Genomic DNA, 15,477 nt, shown 5'->3' on the forward strand with positions numbered 1-15,477 from the left:
GGTGCTGATCTGATTGTTGGACACTATGGCACAACAACGGTGATACAGGAGCGCTCTACCGGTATTTTTAAACCTGTCTGATCAATATTGGCCCCATACACGGGAGAATAAGTTGCTGAATTGGTCTGTTGGCAGTTTTTTTATTGACCCTTGTATGGCTTCTGGCTGCCATTACTTTTGTACAAAATTCTGATTGTAATTGATTGCCCTAGTTCTTGATGTGATGGCCACCCATTGTTTTATTTCCACTTATTTAATTCTGTGCAAAAAACAGATTCTTTATCAAACTATAAACACATAGCAGACTAGCCAGCCATCTTTGGAGCTATTTGTATGCTGAGACAGCCAACAATCTAGAATGTAGTGATAAAATAGATACTGGAATTCCTGGATTAAACCCAAATATGTGAGCCAACTCCTCATAATCGGGGGAATTATATGAATGATGAACAGTCTCAGTGTAAACGTGTTATGTTATATAAATAGTAATAGTAGCTGTTTAGTAGTTGTTTATGTTAATAAGAAACCTAAAAATCAAGCATCATTGCTTGCACTTACAATTCAGATTCTAGTTGCAATGGGCTTCCTACTGTGTAAACTTGTAATTTTTTTTTACACTTTAACTGAGGCTTTTATGTTCATCGCTTTCTTTCTAACTTCACTATTCAAAAGCTTGTTTTTTTTTTTCTTCCTGGCCCATCCTTTTGGACTGTTGCTATGTATTTTTTTTTTTCTTCTGATGGTAGTTAGATAGCGAGAAAAAAAAACCATGTTTTTAAAGTCTCTGCATTGAAAATAATTACCGGAAAGAGAAGTAGCATTACAATAAAGAATAGGGGGAAGGGCTCTGATCACATTGACAATCTCTTCCCCTGTCTGAGTTAGAAGTAATTTTTCATTAGAGGAAAACTATACCCCCCAAACTGACTACTTAAGCAATGGAACTTTGTCCATTAATTGGCTCATGTGACCAAACAAGCATAGTTTGTTTGAATGTTCAATTTAGGTTTACCCAATTGTACATAGTACTAAAAAGGTATATTATTATGAAAAAAAATTATTTACATGAAAGTGGGCTTTACATATGAGCCAATTTATACAATTTATTTCTATAGAGACCTACATTATTCGGAGGATATAGTTTTCCTTTAATTTGGTGTGTACAAAATGTTAATGTTCCTTCCACACTTCTAAAACAAAGAGGTAAGTTAGTGGTCTCTTGTACCATGTGCTGTTGTGAGCATCTGACAGGGAATTTCGATTGTGAGCTCCATCCTTAAATGACTGCTGACCATTTTTTTTTGGCTTCTACTGGTCACTCTGCATAGCATAGGGGCTAAATTTGCATTTCTTTTACTTTACTACCCTCCTGCATTACAATATTTAATACTTTTAAGATGAAAGTCCTATGCAACTGTGTATTTCATCTTTTAAACATAAAAGCCTTTTATTTTTAGGGGTCTGCCTTTTAATTCTGGAGCAGAATGAATCAGCAGCAGAGGATGACAGCTGTGGGCACAGACAAGGAGTTAAGTGACCTCCTCGACTTTAGCATGGTAAGCATGGTCAGCCTGTCATGAGTTTCCCAAATCAATCCCGACTGCATACCAATGAACTATTTTATTTTTTTGCCCTTAATGAGGAAGTAAAGTCTAAAATAGAATAATGCTAAAAATGCTGTATTTTGTATACTAAATATAAACCTGAACTTACTGCACCAGAAGCCCAATTAAACTAATAATTTATGATTTCAAAGTTGTTCGCAGGGGGCCGTCATCTTGTAACTATGTTAAACATCTGTGCAAGACCTAGACTACGCACATGCTCGATGTGGTCTGGGCTTTTGTTGGAAGGGTTAAGCTTAGGGATTGTCATAAATAATCACAACCGCACAAATCAAATAATATCTGCCATAGAAGCCTATACAGCAAGACTGATTAATAATCAGAATATGCAGACTGCACTGGGTCTGTGGATAGAAATCTCTACCCGGTCGCCAGCTGCTGTACAGGAAAACAAACCAAGCTGCTCAAGTTCTGGGAAGGAAGGTGGGAGCTTCCCCCTGCCGTTTGAAAGTATTATTGTTTCCCTGCAGAGCAGTTAGGGACCGTTTGAAGTTTCCTATCTTCTGCAGTCAGAGCAAGTAAAATGAAGGAGGATTTTCATTGCATACAGTCAGGTTTCTTATAAAAACAGTACATGTTTTTTTAATTAAAGTATATTGGAGATAGATTTATTTTTCATTAAAATTTTGCCATCATATCCCCTTTAATGTTTTTACCTAGTTACTGAATATTGAGATATTTTTAACTAGAATGTATACATCATATTGTTGAAAAGAAGACACATGCTATAAATAAGTTAATTTTAGGGTGAGCTATCCGTTTAAAGGGGACCCGTCACCCAAAAAATATTCAAAATCCTATTTTGTCATATTAGTCAAGCAATATGATCTTTAATTATATTGAAGAAATTATTTTCTTGTTTGCGTCAGTCTGGGAATTCATAATTATAGCAAGCAGGCAGGAGCCATTTCACTGTTATTAAGGCAAGCATTGCGTCATCTCAAAATCTTGTTTGCGCACCAGAATGGGGGTGCCCATGCTACACAATTAAACTGTGAAGAGAACAGGGGAATGTGGGCAGAGCAGTGACATCTAGGAAGTGCTGAATGAAAAGTGCTGAATGCCAAGGCATAGAGGAGGGGCAGACAATATTTGATTGACAGCTGAGATTTTTAAATCCGCTTACAACAGCTATGAATGCTTTAATAAAAAATAGAAATTGGATTTTCTGTTTAATTTGAAAAGGACTTTTTTTATACAGCTTTTTGTGTCCAGGTGACAGGTCCACTTCAATAGAATTGCTTATATGTATAGCTTGCAAAAGCATCTATCCTATGTGCTATTCTCACTTTCCACAAAAATGTGCAGAGCTAGTACAAAAATCGTATTCGGCTTATAATATCGTGCCTGTAATAAATGCGTATGTATAGTAAAGTAAAATGAATTTGTTGGCATCGCTATAAGTATGAATATCTATGTTCTTAATGGCTTCTTTAGAAAAAGGTTATACAGTATGTCCTTAAAATTTATAGTTTATTAAAATTTTGAAGTAGCTGGTCAGAATGTATTGGGGTCTACTGAACTCATATTCTTTTGTGTTAGCCTTGACAACAGAGGGCGTAAAACTTTTTTTACCTTTTCCCTTTATTGTTAAGTAATTTTACATGAACTTTTTACTAAGTATGAGGAGATACAAACATCCCACTTCAGTACTGTTAAGTCAAATTGGCTAAACTTCAGAATAAATGTGGAAAACAGAAAGAAGTGATCTAGCCGTTTGAAAGGTAGTAGTGTTGTTACATCAGACCTGAGAGTAAATGGGCAGGGTTGGATTCTTTATTCTCCTTTCACAGCCTGACTGACGCTTATTTTATTTTAAGAAGGGGTGTTGAGTAGACCATTCAGGGAGTCAATCCTCTCACCTCACTGCCACTTAATTACACATAAGACAGGGGTTTCCCAGGGTTAATGAGAACAGTGAATTCCACTCCCACACAACCAAAAAGGAAATGAAGGGTCCCCCACCTGCCTCCTCCTTTCTCTCACACCCCCACCTTTTCCCCTGCAGTAGGAGGAAGCTGCAGTTTGCACAATGCTGGGGGGTCCCCTGTGTGAACCTCTGCAGATTGTTTCATTTGAATGCTTAATTAAAATGCTGCTGTGTGCATGTAAAGCAAACAGTTCTCTTCTCTGCTTCTGTAAAGACCCCCTACTGCTACATTAAATCTGAATCTTATCCTGTGAAACTTGTCAAAGGGAGGTATCGCCCAAGGTTTAGATATGCCACGTGGATTTAAATCAGAGTGAATAGAAGGGAACAGGTAGTTTGATTAAGTCTCTAACGTTAGGAAAGAGAGGTATACATTTAAAATGGGGATGTAATGGGCCAAATGTATTTTGGAATCCTAGCAGGATGTAATGGGCCAAATGTATTTTGGAATCCTAGCAAATTTAAAGTGGAGGTTCACTTTTTTAACTTTTTGTAGGTTATAGAATGGCCAATTCTAATGAACTTTTTAATTGGTCTTCATTATTTATTTTATGGTTTTTGAATTATTTGCCTTTTTTCTTCTGATTCTTTCCAGCTTTCAAATTGGGGTCGCTGACCCCAGCTAAAAAACAAATGCTCTGTAAGGGTACACGTTTATTGTTATTGGTACTTTTTATTACTTATTATTTAAGCACTCTCCTATTCATATTCCAATCTCTTAATTCAATTCAATGCATGGTTGCTTGGGTAATTTGGATATAGAAACCTAGGAAGGTGCTGAATAAAAATTTAACTCAAAAACAGCAGATAAAAATTGAGAACCAATTGCAAATCGTCTCAGAATATTACTTTCTACATCATACTAAAAGTTAACTCAAAGATGAGCAACCCCTTTAACTACAAAAAAGCTCATGCTTTTGGCAGGTTCAGATTATAAAGTCAATTTTAGTTAGTGTTATTTATGTTTTTAACAATAATGGCTATTTATAAATACTGTTTTATTTATCGTATTACGAAATTGAACACAGGTGTAAAACAAATCTTACTATTTGGTTATGTACTTAAGGGACAAATGTGAGGTTTACCTAAAAGCAGGAATCCAGATGTTAATTACAAACCAAGCTGGCCAACTAATTGCTTTCGGCTTTATTTTCACCTTTCACTTAGTTGTGTTGGCTTGTAAGTCAAACATCCGTTTTCACTTTTAACAATTTAACAGTTTGTCTCAATAGATGTGTCATTATGCCAAAGCCACATGTGGCACTTTTTAAAAATTCCCTCGGTGGAGTAAATATGCCAATTATGCAATGCATTTCTATGCATATTTCTAATGGGAGTAAAAATGCCAAGCTACGCAGGACAGTACATTTTTTGGCATTGCTAGAAAAAACCCGTTCTATCTGTGAATGGAACTCAAGCAATGAATAGTTTGCCCAGTGTGAGATTATAGTTTGAGACTGGTGAGACATTAAATTAAGGATTCGGCCTTTTTCACCAGGATTTGGATTTGGCTGAATCCTTCTGCCCGGCCGATCCGAATCCTAATTTGCATATGCAAATTAGGGGTGGGAAGGGAAATTGAGTGACTTTTTGTCACAAAACAAGGAAGTAAAAGATGTTTTCCCCTTACCACCCCTAATTTGCATATGCAAATAAGGATTCGGTGTTCAGCCGAATCATTCACTAAGGATTCGGCCGAATACAAAATAGTGGATTTGGTGCATCCCTATTTTAAAATGTATCAAGAAAAATGTGTTTTTGCAGAGTGTGTCTACACACTGATAATTGCCTACACTCAAACATGGTGATTGATGATCAAGGGCTTGTTTAGTATTAAACTGTTTTACATCTTGAGCCCACATTGCATTTGAGAGCCTGTATATGCAATATATAGGCTATAGAAAATATATATACCGTTTTTCGAAGTATATTAAAGTCCATACACGAATGAGCCAGATTATATTTGAATTTACCAGAATAGAGGGTATCAAGGTCTGTTTTGACAACTATTGTCGGCACTATAAAAAATGTGAACTACTTGCATGAAAATCTTAACTCGTATGTAAATCCGCTTCTGTCCTTCAAATAAAATTTTTCATCTCTTTACACTTGCTGAAATATCTAGACTGATTTAAAAGAGTGTTGAAGTTAGATATGTGTGATTCAGGTAAATAAGGATCACATTAAGAGCTTATAGGGGAGGATGGAGCTTAAAAGGTATTTTAGGATGCCTTTATAAGAAAGATTATGGGATTTGGAAAACTGCAGCTCTGTGGTACTAGAAGCCCTTGGCTGGACGTGGTCTTCCTGGATATTTTTGGTCCTCTGCCTGCCCAAGGGTTGGTGAGATGGCCTTGTATGATGTTTTTTTTATCTAATATTGCTTGATACAATTGCTTGCTTTATCTCATGAACCCTTAGGTAAATTGTGAGAAGCCTTTGTGAACCATTCAGCTTTTTTATTTAATCTGTAGTTATTTCATTTGCTACTTTTAATATTCAGTTTCATTTGTTTTGCACCTGGACAAGCTGGCCTGTCCACATTTTGAAAGTGCATCCTTGCATCTTGAACAACCGTTCAACTGTGTTCTGCCATGTTTGCTGACAATTTTTTTGCATCCTGGCTCTGGTTTCTAGCAATCTTTTGTGCCTTATTTGTATTTTTGAAAATCTATAAACATGTTATCAAATTTAAAAGGAATGTAATTAAAGGACAAGTGACTTCAAGTGACAATATTTTAACTTTAGAGTTGGAATCTTTTGATCCTGCACTTACAAATAAAAATCAAAAAATGAAATTTGATTTTGAGATGGGTTTTAATTTTTTAGAAGAAGCTGTAGTTATGGCATACAACTTGTGTAAGTGCTAATAACATTGTCTTTTTGCATAATTTGTCTTTAAACAACCTTGCTTATCTGCTAAGAGTTGTAATTCAGTAAAAGGTATACGCTGGTTATCTTATCCTTAATTCTACCATGATCTTGAGTAAAACCCTAACTTCTTTAATTGTTGAAAAGGCTGCTAAGTTCATGTGCTTTATCACGGGTAGTGAAATAGAAGCTTCAGTAAAAATTACTGTCATCAACTTTAAAGTAATTTCCTAACATATATATATATATATATATATAATTTATTTATACACACATCTTTAAAATGGAAACATGCTTGTATGTATCAACCTCACTCATTGCTTTTTCACATTTGTTTTCCAGATGTTCCCTCTACCTGTGGCTAATGGGAAGACCAGGCCTACTACTCTGGCCAGCACGCAGTTTGGAGGAGGATCAGGTAAAAATATTGCCTCCCAGACAAATGTTTATGGAATGTTTGAAAACTGGTATATTTGTATACATTGTTGAGTAAGAAAGAGAAAAACTGTGTCCAGAGAGCAAACTGTAAAAGAAGAGAAGCTATCTGCATTACAGACTGCTCTGTACTCAACGCACAGGATTGTCATCTGATGTCTGAGCTATATCTTGTTTTTTTTTAATTTTTTTTCTTGTGGATCCTTTTCATGGCTGAGGAAATGTTGGAAAATAATTTAGTAAAAGCATTGGCAGGCTGTTGGGCCATGGACCCTCTGTATCATTCATTTCTGAATGTGTCTTCTGTTTGGGATCATTGAATACCGTCCGTTAGTTTGGAAAGTGAAATAAAATAGCTTTGTATTGACTTGATTTTAACCTGTTTGGTTAAGCATTTGTTTTGCATTCTTCCCCATATTTACCTTCATCTTTTGTTCAGATTTATGCTTTTTAAGAAACGTTCAAAAATTCACAGCAAGTGGTAAATTACGTGTATCTGTACATGCATTTTTATGTGCACTTACTGTATGTCCCAGTCTGTGTACATGCACAGATGTGCTTGGGGCCACCTTCTTTCCAAGAAGCCCCCTCATCAGATCAGACTTGTTACATGCACAGATTAAAACTGTTCTAAATTGTTTGCCTATATGCATATGTCTAAATCTATGCGGGTTTAGGGTTTTGGGAAAGATGGTGGCCGTCTACCCAACTATATGATTCTTTGGGGCTGGATTGGTGTTGAAGTAATTGGGAGTTCATAGAAAATTGGCAACCCATCCTTTAACCTCCTCATCTCCAGCACAAAGTCTGTCTGGCAAACTTTTTTTGTCACAGCTGAGATCTTTTGGACCCCTGCCATTGTATTCACTGTTCTGTGAGTAGCAGACCTGTGAAGATTGGGAATTCACATACCGAACATGGTAGGACTGTGAGCTATATTGTGTTCTTTAAATCTGTACTGCAAAAAGTTCTTAAAAGAGTTGTTCACTTTGTTAACTTTTAGTATAATGTAGACCAGGCATGTCCAAAGTGCGGCCCGTTTTCAAATTTCCCCCGGCCCTCAGCCTCCATCATGAAATTAATAATAATGAGGCCCCCCAGCACAGTTCGATCAGGAATCTCATAGCAGTAATATTTGGGCAGTTAGTGAAATTATATGCCACTTGGTCATTGTAGACCATGATATTACGAGACAATTTGCAATTGGTTTTCATTTTTTATTGGTGTTTTTTTCTTAGTTATTGAGCTTTTTATTCAGCAGCTCTCCAGTTTGCAATTTCAGCAATCTGGTAGCTATGGTCCAAATTACCCTAGCAACCATGCTCTGATTTAAATAATTGGCTAGAATATGAATAGTAGAGGAAGAGAAGTAATTAAAAGTAGCAATAATAATACATTTGTAGCTTTGAAGAGCATTTGTTTTTGAAAGCTGAAAAGATTAAGAAAAAAAAACAATTCAAAAACTGAAGACCAATTGTAAACTTGCTTAGCATTGGCTATTTTAGAATATACTAAAAGTTAACATAAAAGTGAACCACCCCTTTAACATTTTGAAAGCTTAGCTTCACATTGTTCATATAGTTGTAATTCTTATTAAAATATAATATTTTATTTTTCATACTGCTCCCATAGCAATTCAAACTGGATGGTTAAGCCATCACACATTGTATTGAAATGCTGGTGGAGAAAAGGCTGTTCCTGACTGCCACCCATTCCATGTGTGCAGTCAAAGGAATGAATGTGATCCTGTTGCTCTGCACCTGGGGGCTGGGTGGCATTTTAGACAGAAAACCCATGTCTTTGCATTTTCCTGCTGAAATCTGCCCCATGTGCACTGTGAAAGGCTCATTGCATTCATTCCTGTCACTAAACATGGGACTGGTGCAAGGGCATAAGCAGCAAATAGTAAATACCAAACTCTTTGACATTCCATAGATTTAAAGAGCAGCTAATCAGTCACGGAAAATGTGTTAATCCGAACAGTGCCTGAAGTAGTACTAGAAAAGAATTTTGAAATCTTTAATTTGATTCTTGCAAATTACAGTGAATGGGTACATTTTGCACACCATGCTTGTGGTTATGGTTTACTCTTACACAAGACTTCAATCCGACTACTTGCAGTAGAGCAAACTATGACATGCAAACTGTCCCCACAGGAAACAATGTAACCTATTTTTAGCTGCCTCAAGTAATCGGTTTATGTGGTGTAATCCTTAAACGTATAGCAGAGGATTTTGTCAAAGGAAAAACCTGGATTGAGTCTTCTGCAACAGTGGTCAAATAAGGGGATGGTAGATGGGGGGGGGGATGGGAAAGAGTTGCTAGCTTGTGCTACACTTGACTTTCCGGTCTGCAGTTTTTTTTGTGGAACAGGCTTAATAATACAAACAATTACTGCTTCCTTATAGCATGCAAAACAAATATCCTATAGCATAACTTGCATTATTGCTGGGGTAGATTACATTTGTGTGTTACATGATGTATACTCAGACTGACATTTTCCTCTTCATTTTTCTGAATATCCCTTTTGTGGATCATGTTGCTGATTGTATGCTTTCAGGCAGTACATTTAGGGCACAACTGAAATGTTTGGAGGATTAACCCACACATAGCTGTTGAGTTTTGCAGTCCGTATCTTCTTCCGTATATAGCAAAGCAATATCCAGTGAATGCTTACTACATATCTTTTTACCTCTGCATATGTCAATAATTTCACTCCTGTAGTTCAGTAAATGGAGAAGTGTGTGTGTGTGTGTAGATATTGGCCTTTTACACCTATTGCCCTGAGCCACCATTTTGTGATGGTCTTTAAAGGAACAGTTCAGTGTAAAAATAAAAACTGTGTAAATAGATAGGCTGTGCAAAATAAAAAGAAATGTTTCTAATATAGTTAGTTAGCCAAAAATGTAATCTGTAAAGGCTGGAGTGACTGGATGTCTTAACATATTAGCCAGAACACTACTTCCTGCTCTGGAGCTCTCTAACTTTGAGTTAGTCAGCGAAATTAAGGGGGGCCACATGGGACATAACTGTTCAGTGAGTTTGCAATTGATCCTTAGCATGCAACTCAGATTCAAAAGCAACAGTTATGACCCATGTGCCCCCCCTCAAGCCACTTATTGGTTACTGCCTAGTACCCAATCAGTGGAAACCAAGAGAACTGCAAAGAAGGAAGTAGTGTTCTGGCTATGATGTTATACATCCAGTCACTCCAGCCTTTACCTAACTACTGTATATTAGAAACCTTTTTTTATTTTGCACAGTCTTATCTATTTACCTAGTTTTTATTTTTACACTGAACAATTCCTTTGACCATATGACTGGAAATAATGCAGCTCTAAGAGCAAGGCCAGACATGGCATTTTTATTTTATTTTTTAAACCACACGCGACCGCTGACATGCGTTTTTCATGCGTTTCTTAGCATGTAGGTTTCTTTTCCCAACATGCACGTCTCATTAGTCTCGTTCCCCATAATTCTGCTGGCTTTGGAGGAAGACATCTAGGAAGAATTTAAGCCTAGTAGAAAATGTATTTACATATAAAATGGAGCCGGAATGATCGTCGATTCGCAACGTAATTACGTCACCGACCTAATACGTCATAGAAACGTATATGCGTCATTTATCTCGTGAGAATTTAGACGCCATATTTAAAATACGATGCGTATTTACCTAAAGTGTGGTTTCAAACGTGCAGATCCCATAGAATCTATTGATTTGCTAGTTTCTTGACGTATTGGCATTTCTGCTGAAAACGCCAATACTGGTGTCCCGTGGCGGATTTCAGCTTGCAAGCGCCCTCTGATAATTGCTATACTGCGTTTTCCATTAGTTTCAGTGGTACTGCAGTTTATGCGTATTTAAGGCAAAAACCGTGAGAGACCGCTCCAGCTCATCACACTTCCTTCGGCCAGGTGCTCAGTCCTCGGTGTCCCCACTGTATCAACATTATACGTATTTACGCCCGACTGAGCTTTTTTAAAAACGCCACTTGTGGCCTTGCCTTTACAGTCATAGTAAGAAGTCTGTGCGTTCATTGGCTAATGTCGCCTAGAATGTATGTGTTCACTTTAGTACTTAAAATTGCAGTTTCTGTTTAGGAGTATACGCGTAATTAGGATTATATACATACTAACATAAAAGTATACTTTTATAAAACTGGTTTAGATGATTTTTTTAAATTTTTTTTTTTTGTTTGTTTGGGGGGATTTGGCCGAATCCCAAATTGTTCATGGAGAACTGCTGAATAGAATCTGAACCCTAATCTCCATATGTAAATTAGTGTTCAGATCAATTTTTGCTCCAAAAATTGTTGCACGCACATAACTGTTTTCACCCACAGTGCATAAAAACGTGACTTTATATGTCAATCCTCTTATAATAATGCATTAATTGTGCAGTAATTATGGGTTGGTAATCATGACTTCTAATCTGTCGTGAATCAGTCCGTATTTCTGACCCTTTTACAATAGGTAAAATTACAGCATATAATGGGTCAATAACCCCACGCTCTGGTGTATACTGTGAAAACTAAACTAATTGGTCTGTTGTTACTTGGGTTCTCTAATCATGGGGGTTGGTAGAGTGAGCACTCTAAATACATTTTAGAACCTTTGTTTCTTTATTTTCAGGTTTAGTTTTTGAGAACCTTTTTTTGCTCATTTATGTACAACATTTAATGTACTATACACAGAAAAGATCTATTTTCTCTGACACAGGACCAGACATATAATAGAGCTAGAGACTGTGTTATGGCAACAAGTCAGCTGAAAAGAGAGAAACAAAGGATCTAAAACTGTATTGAGCATGTTCACTCTCCCAACCCCCATGATTAGGGCTCAGAATTTCTTTTTTATGATCAACATTTTTTCATCCCCTGATACTTTAACTCTGATCTTTAATCACATTTTCCCCAAGTGATCTTAGCAATGCCTATAATGGAGGGTTCACTTACAGCAGGAGTGCCCATACTTGTATGAGGTCTACTTTTAGTGATGTTGTCCCATTATGATCTACATTCATAAAATCATTTTAGCACTCCATGGAAACGATTATTTAAATATTATATTGATTTATGAAAAAAATTATATTTCTATATTTAACAAACAACTATTATGTAAAATTAACATCAATATATGAATGAATAGCATGAAATAGGAGGTTAATTTAGACAAGCTGTTCACCAATTTAGACAAGCTGATCTACCTTTTGGGCACCCCTGCTTTACAGACATGGCGAAGACCACTTAGAAAATGTACAAGTCATCTGCATGACCTGATGACATATAATAGTTTTATTATATATCTATGTGACTTGTGTTTATACATATACATTTCTTTCCCCATTGTTTTATCTGCTATATCTGGATTAAGGGTTATTAACCTACTGTCACAACCTTTGGTTTAGCACTCCTGAGGTGAGCCTGCTAGCATCCACTTTATATCCTATAGGATTGAGTTGAACTGAGCTTGCTTTGCTGCCAGATGGGTGAAGGAGCTGAGCAATGATGATCAGATAAGAATAGATTTAAACTCCCCTACACTGTGTGGGCATGGGGCGGGTGGAGGAGGCATGTGACATCACAGTTGTTTCTTGCCCATCATGCGTTTAGTTGGAACATGGGTATCAACTCAAGCATGACCGTAGCATGCTTCATGAGAGGCACTCCCCAACTAGCAATTGTATGTTCCACAGGGAGGGGGACTGTAGCTTTTTTGTTTTTGCTTTCCACATATAATAGTCATACTCTTTCTTCTTTCACATTAACTGGAAGGCAAAAACTTGCACATACAGGTTTCACTGGTATTCCATAGAGCAGGGGTGCCCAAACTTTTTGCAACGAGTGCCAGATTTGGTGAGGTGAAAATGTGTGGGGGCCGACCATTCAGCCCGACATTCTTTGAACCATTAACATTAAATTACAGGAATCGAGTAATCGTAGCAGTAATATTTGGGCACATTAGTGAATGATTTGCCACTTGGTCTATACTGCTGCCTGTGTGCTGAAGGTGTTGGCAATAGACACGTACTGGAACGTAGTGACGCCATACTTCTGCTGGCACGTCAGTACGTCTATTGACACCTTCAGCCCTAAAGAATATGCGAAAACAGTGCAGGTCTACGTGCCAGATCATTTCACTAATGTGCTTTAATTTAACTGCTATGGGATTCCTGATCGCACTGTGCTGGGGGGCCTCATTATTATTAATTTCATGATGGAGGCTGAGGGCTGCAATTGGCCCCCGGGCCACACTTTGGACATGCCTGGCATAGAGCTTTCCACAGTTCATTTTTCTCCTCACTATAAAAGTAATGCTGCTAGATTTCCTTTGTTAAAATTGGTGAGACAGTTTTAGCATTGTTTCACATTATAGGACAGGCAAATAAAAACATGTTTAGTGACTGGTTTTTCTGTCCGTTTTTTCTGCTAGCACAGAAATTTGTTCAGTCAAAACAGGCACATTATCTGTTCTATAGCACCGACCTATTTTATGTAGTGCTGCGTTCACATCCATTCCTGTCCCAGGGTAGCTTACAATATGTTGCCTATTGCCTTTGCACACACTTGGACCCAATTTCATAAGAACTCTGAACTTACCTGTATAGTTTTAAGGTGTGGTAGTAAACTGTATAAACAGGAGACACCCCTGCAGACACTGGGAGAACATCAAACTCCCTGCAGAGAATCAAACTAAGGATCCTAGCTCTACAAGGCAGCATTGTAGATCATTGGTTAGGTGATTTAATTGTGGAAGAGTACTGTGCGTGAGATAAAATATTGGGATTTCTATTTATAAGCAATTCGGCTGACCCTTATACAGCACCTGTCAATCTGACCTGCAGTGCTGTTTGGTTCAGCATGTTTATGGCCACCTTAAGCCATGCAAAAAAGCAAATCTTTACATATGGCAAGTTATTAGCTGGTCCAAATCAAACTAATCAGATTGTTTTGGTTATGGGCCAACAAATATTTCACATAGGGGGCCCATGGAGAGATCTCCGGGGAGGACCGCATCCACTAACAATACAGTCCTTGTCCCCAATACTGCACGATTAATCAAATGTACTGTACAAGGTCATTTAAGTGCTCAAATATTTTCAATTTATCTACACAATATACTACTCCCAGCTTGGATTCATTTGATCCTTCTCTTTCCTAGTGAGCTTCAATCGGAAACTATCCAGCTGATACTATGCAGCTCCTGCCAGCAGGCTGTCATTGCATGCTGGGAGTTACAGTCCAGTTCTTTCTAAAATGCATAAGGGGGTGATTTACTTATGTGAAGGCAGTGTGCAAAACACAATCCCAGTGGATTTTTTGCTCTTAGCCTTCCTATATTACATAATTGCAGCTGCTTCAGTGAATACAGCGCTGTCTGCGTTCGGCAGCACTTAATTCATGTGGGCAGGAGGGCGGGACTCGTCCCTACCCATTCCCCAACACACGAGCATTCTCATATAGCACCATCATTTTACTTTTTTTAATCTTTGTGAAGCATGTAACTTTAAAGACGTGTAAAGAAAATAAAAGGAACCATATTATGCCAGTAAGTATAAATTAAAAAATACAGAGAATATACGGTTTACATCTAAAGCTGTATACTGTCATAGCAGGTATGAAATTCAACATTTTAAATGCAGTCGTCTTGAACCTATTGGCAATGCACTTGTTTTGCCATGTGGTGAGGCACAGAGTTAGGTGCTTAAAGGAGAAGGAAAGCCCCAGGGCGCAAAACCCCTCCCCTGTGTTGCCCCCCTCCCTCCTCCCCCCTCCTCCCCCCTCCTCCCCCCTGGCCTACCTGTCCCCCTGGGCAAATGCCCCTAACTTGTTACTCACCCCTCTGCGCAGGTTCTGTCCACGGAGTTCACAGTCGCCATCTTCTCCCACGCGCGTCTTCTTCCTGCTCTGACCGGCGTCTTCTGGCGCATGCGCAGTAGGAACAGGTACGGTACAGCTCTATTGCGCATGCGCCGAATGTCACGAAGTGTAATCGGAAAACTTCGTGACATTCGGCGCATGCGCAGTAGAGCTGTACGGTACCTGTTCCTACTGCGCATGCGCCAGAAGACGCCGGTCAGAGCAGGAAGAAGACGCGCGTGGGAGAAGATGGCGACTCTGAACTCCGTGGACAGAACCTGCGCAGAGGGGTGAGTAACAAGTTAGGGGCATTTGCCCAGGGGGACAGGTAGGCCAGGGGGGAGGAGGGAGGGGGGGGCAAAACAGGGGAGGGGGGAGGGGTTTTGCGCCCTGGGGCTTTCCTTCTCCTTTAACTGCACATGTGCAATTTCCCATAGCATCCAATCTGCAATTCATTTTGATCTCACTGATTACAGCGGTGAACCCTGGTTTATATAAGGAATGGTTGAAGTAACCAGTTTTTGGATGTGTATGGCAAAAAAAAACCCCAATGATTTACATTAGATGCTGGTGGATTTTTTTACAATGTGGGATCCACAGTTTGATCACATGTGGAATGAAAAATTTAACTGACCTATACAATTCTTGTAACATTTGGGTTATTGCATCCAATAAGTATGACTGGCATACTTTGACTTTAACCAAGTTTCATAAAGCCTGTGCTTTGTGGTAATCTTCTTGTGTAGAAAATAATGTG

General features: G+C 38.2%; 1 protein-coding gene across 12 annotated transcripts in view; it reads left to right on the forward strand.

Moving 5' to 3' along the window:
- Positions 1-15,477, forward strand: part of tcf3.L (transcription factor 3 L homeolog) — a 61,153-nt gene that overhangs the window by 9,150 nt on the left and 36,526 nt on the right. For 11 of the 12 annotated variants that reach the window (XR_001935576.2, XR_005966824.1, XR_005966792.1 and 8 more), the window contains 2 exon segments: positions 1,458-1,556; positions 6,769-6,844. Coding sequence is in view for 6 of the 12 variants with exons in the window: in XM_018260695.2 (XP_018116184.1) it covers positions 1,485-1,556; positions 6,769-6,844 (148 nt within the window). In the remaining 6 variants the exon portion in view is untranslated. 12 annotated transcript variants of the gene reach the window in all.

This window comes from Xenopus laevis, chromosome 1L (assembly GCF_017654675.1).
Source record: "Xenopus laevis strain J_2021 chromosome 1L, Xenopus_laevis_v10.1, whole genome shotgun sequence".
NCBI classification, from domain to species: Eukaryota; Metazoa; Chordata; class Amphibia; order Anura; family Pipidae; genus Xenopus; species Xenopus laevis.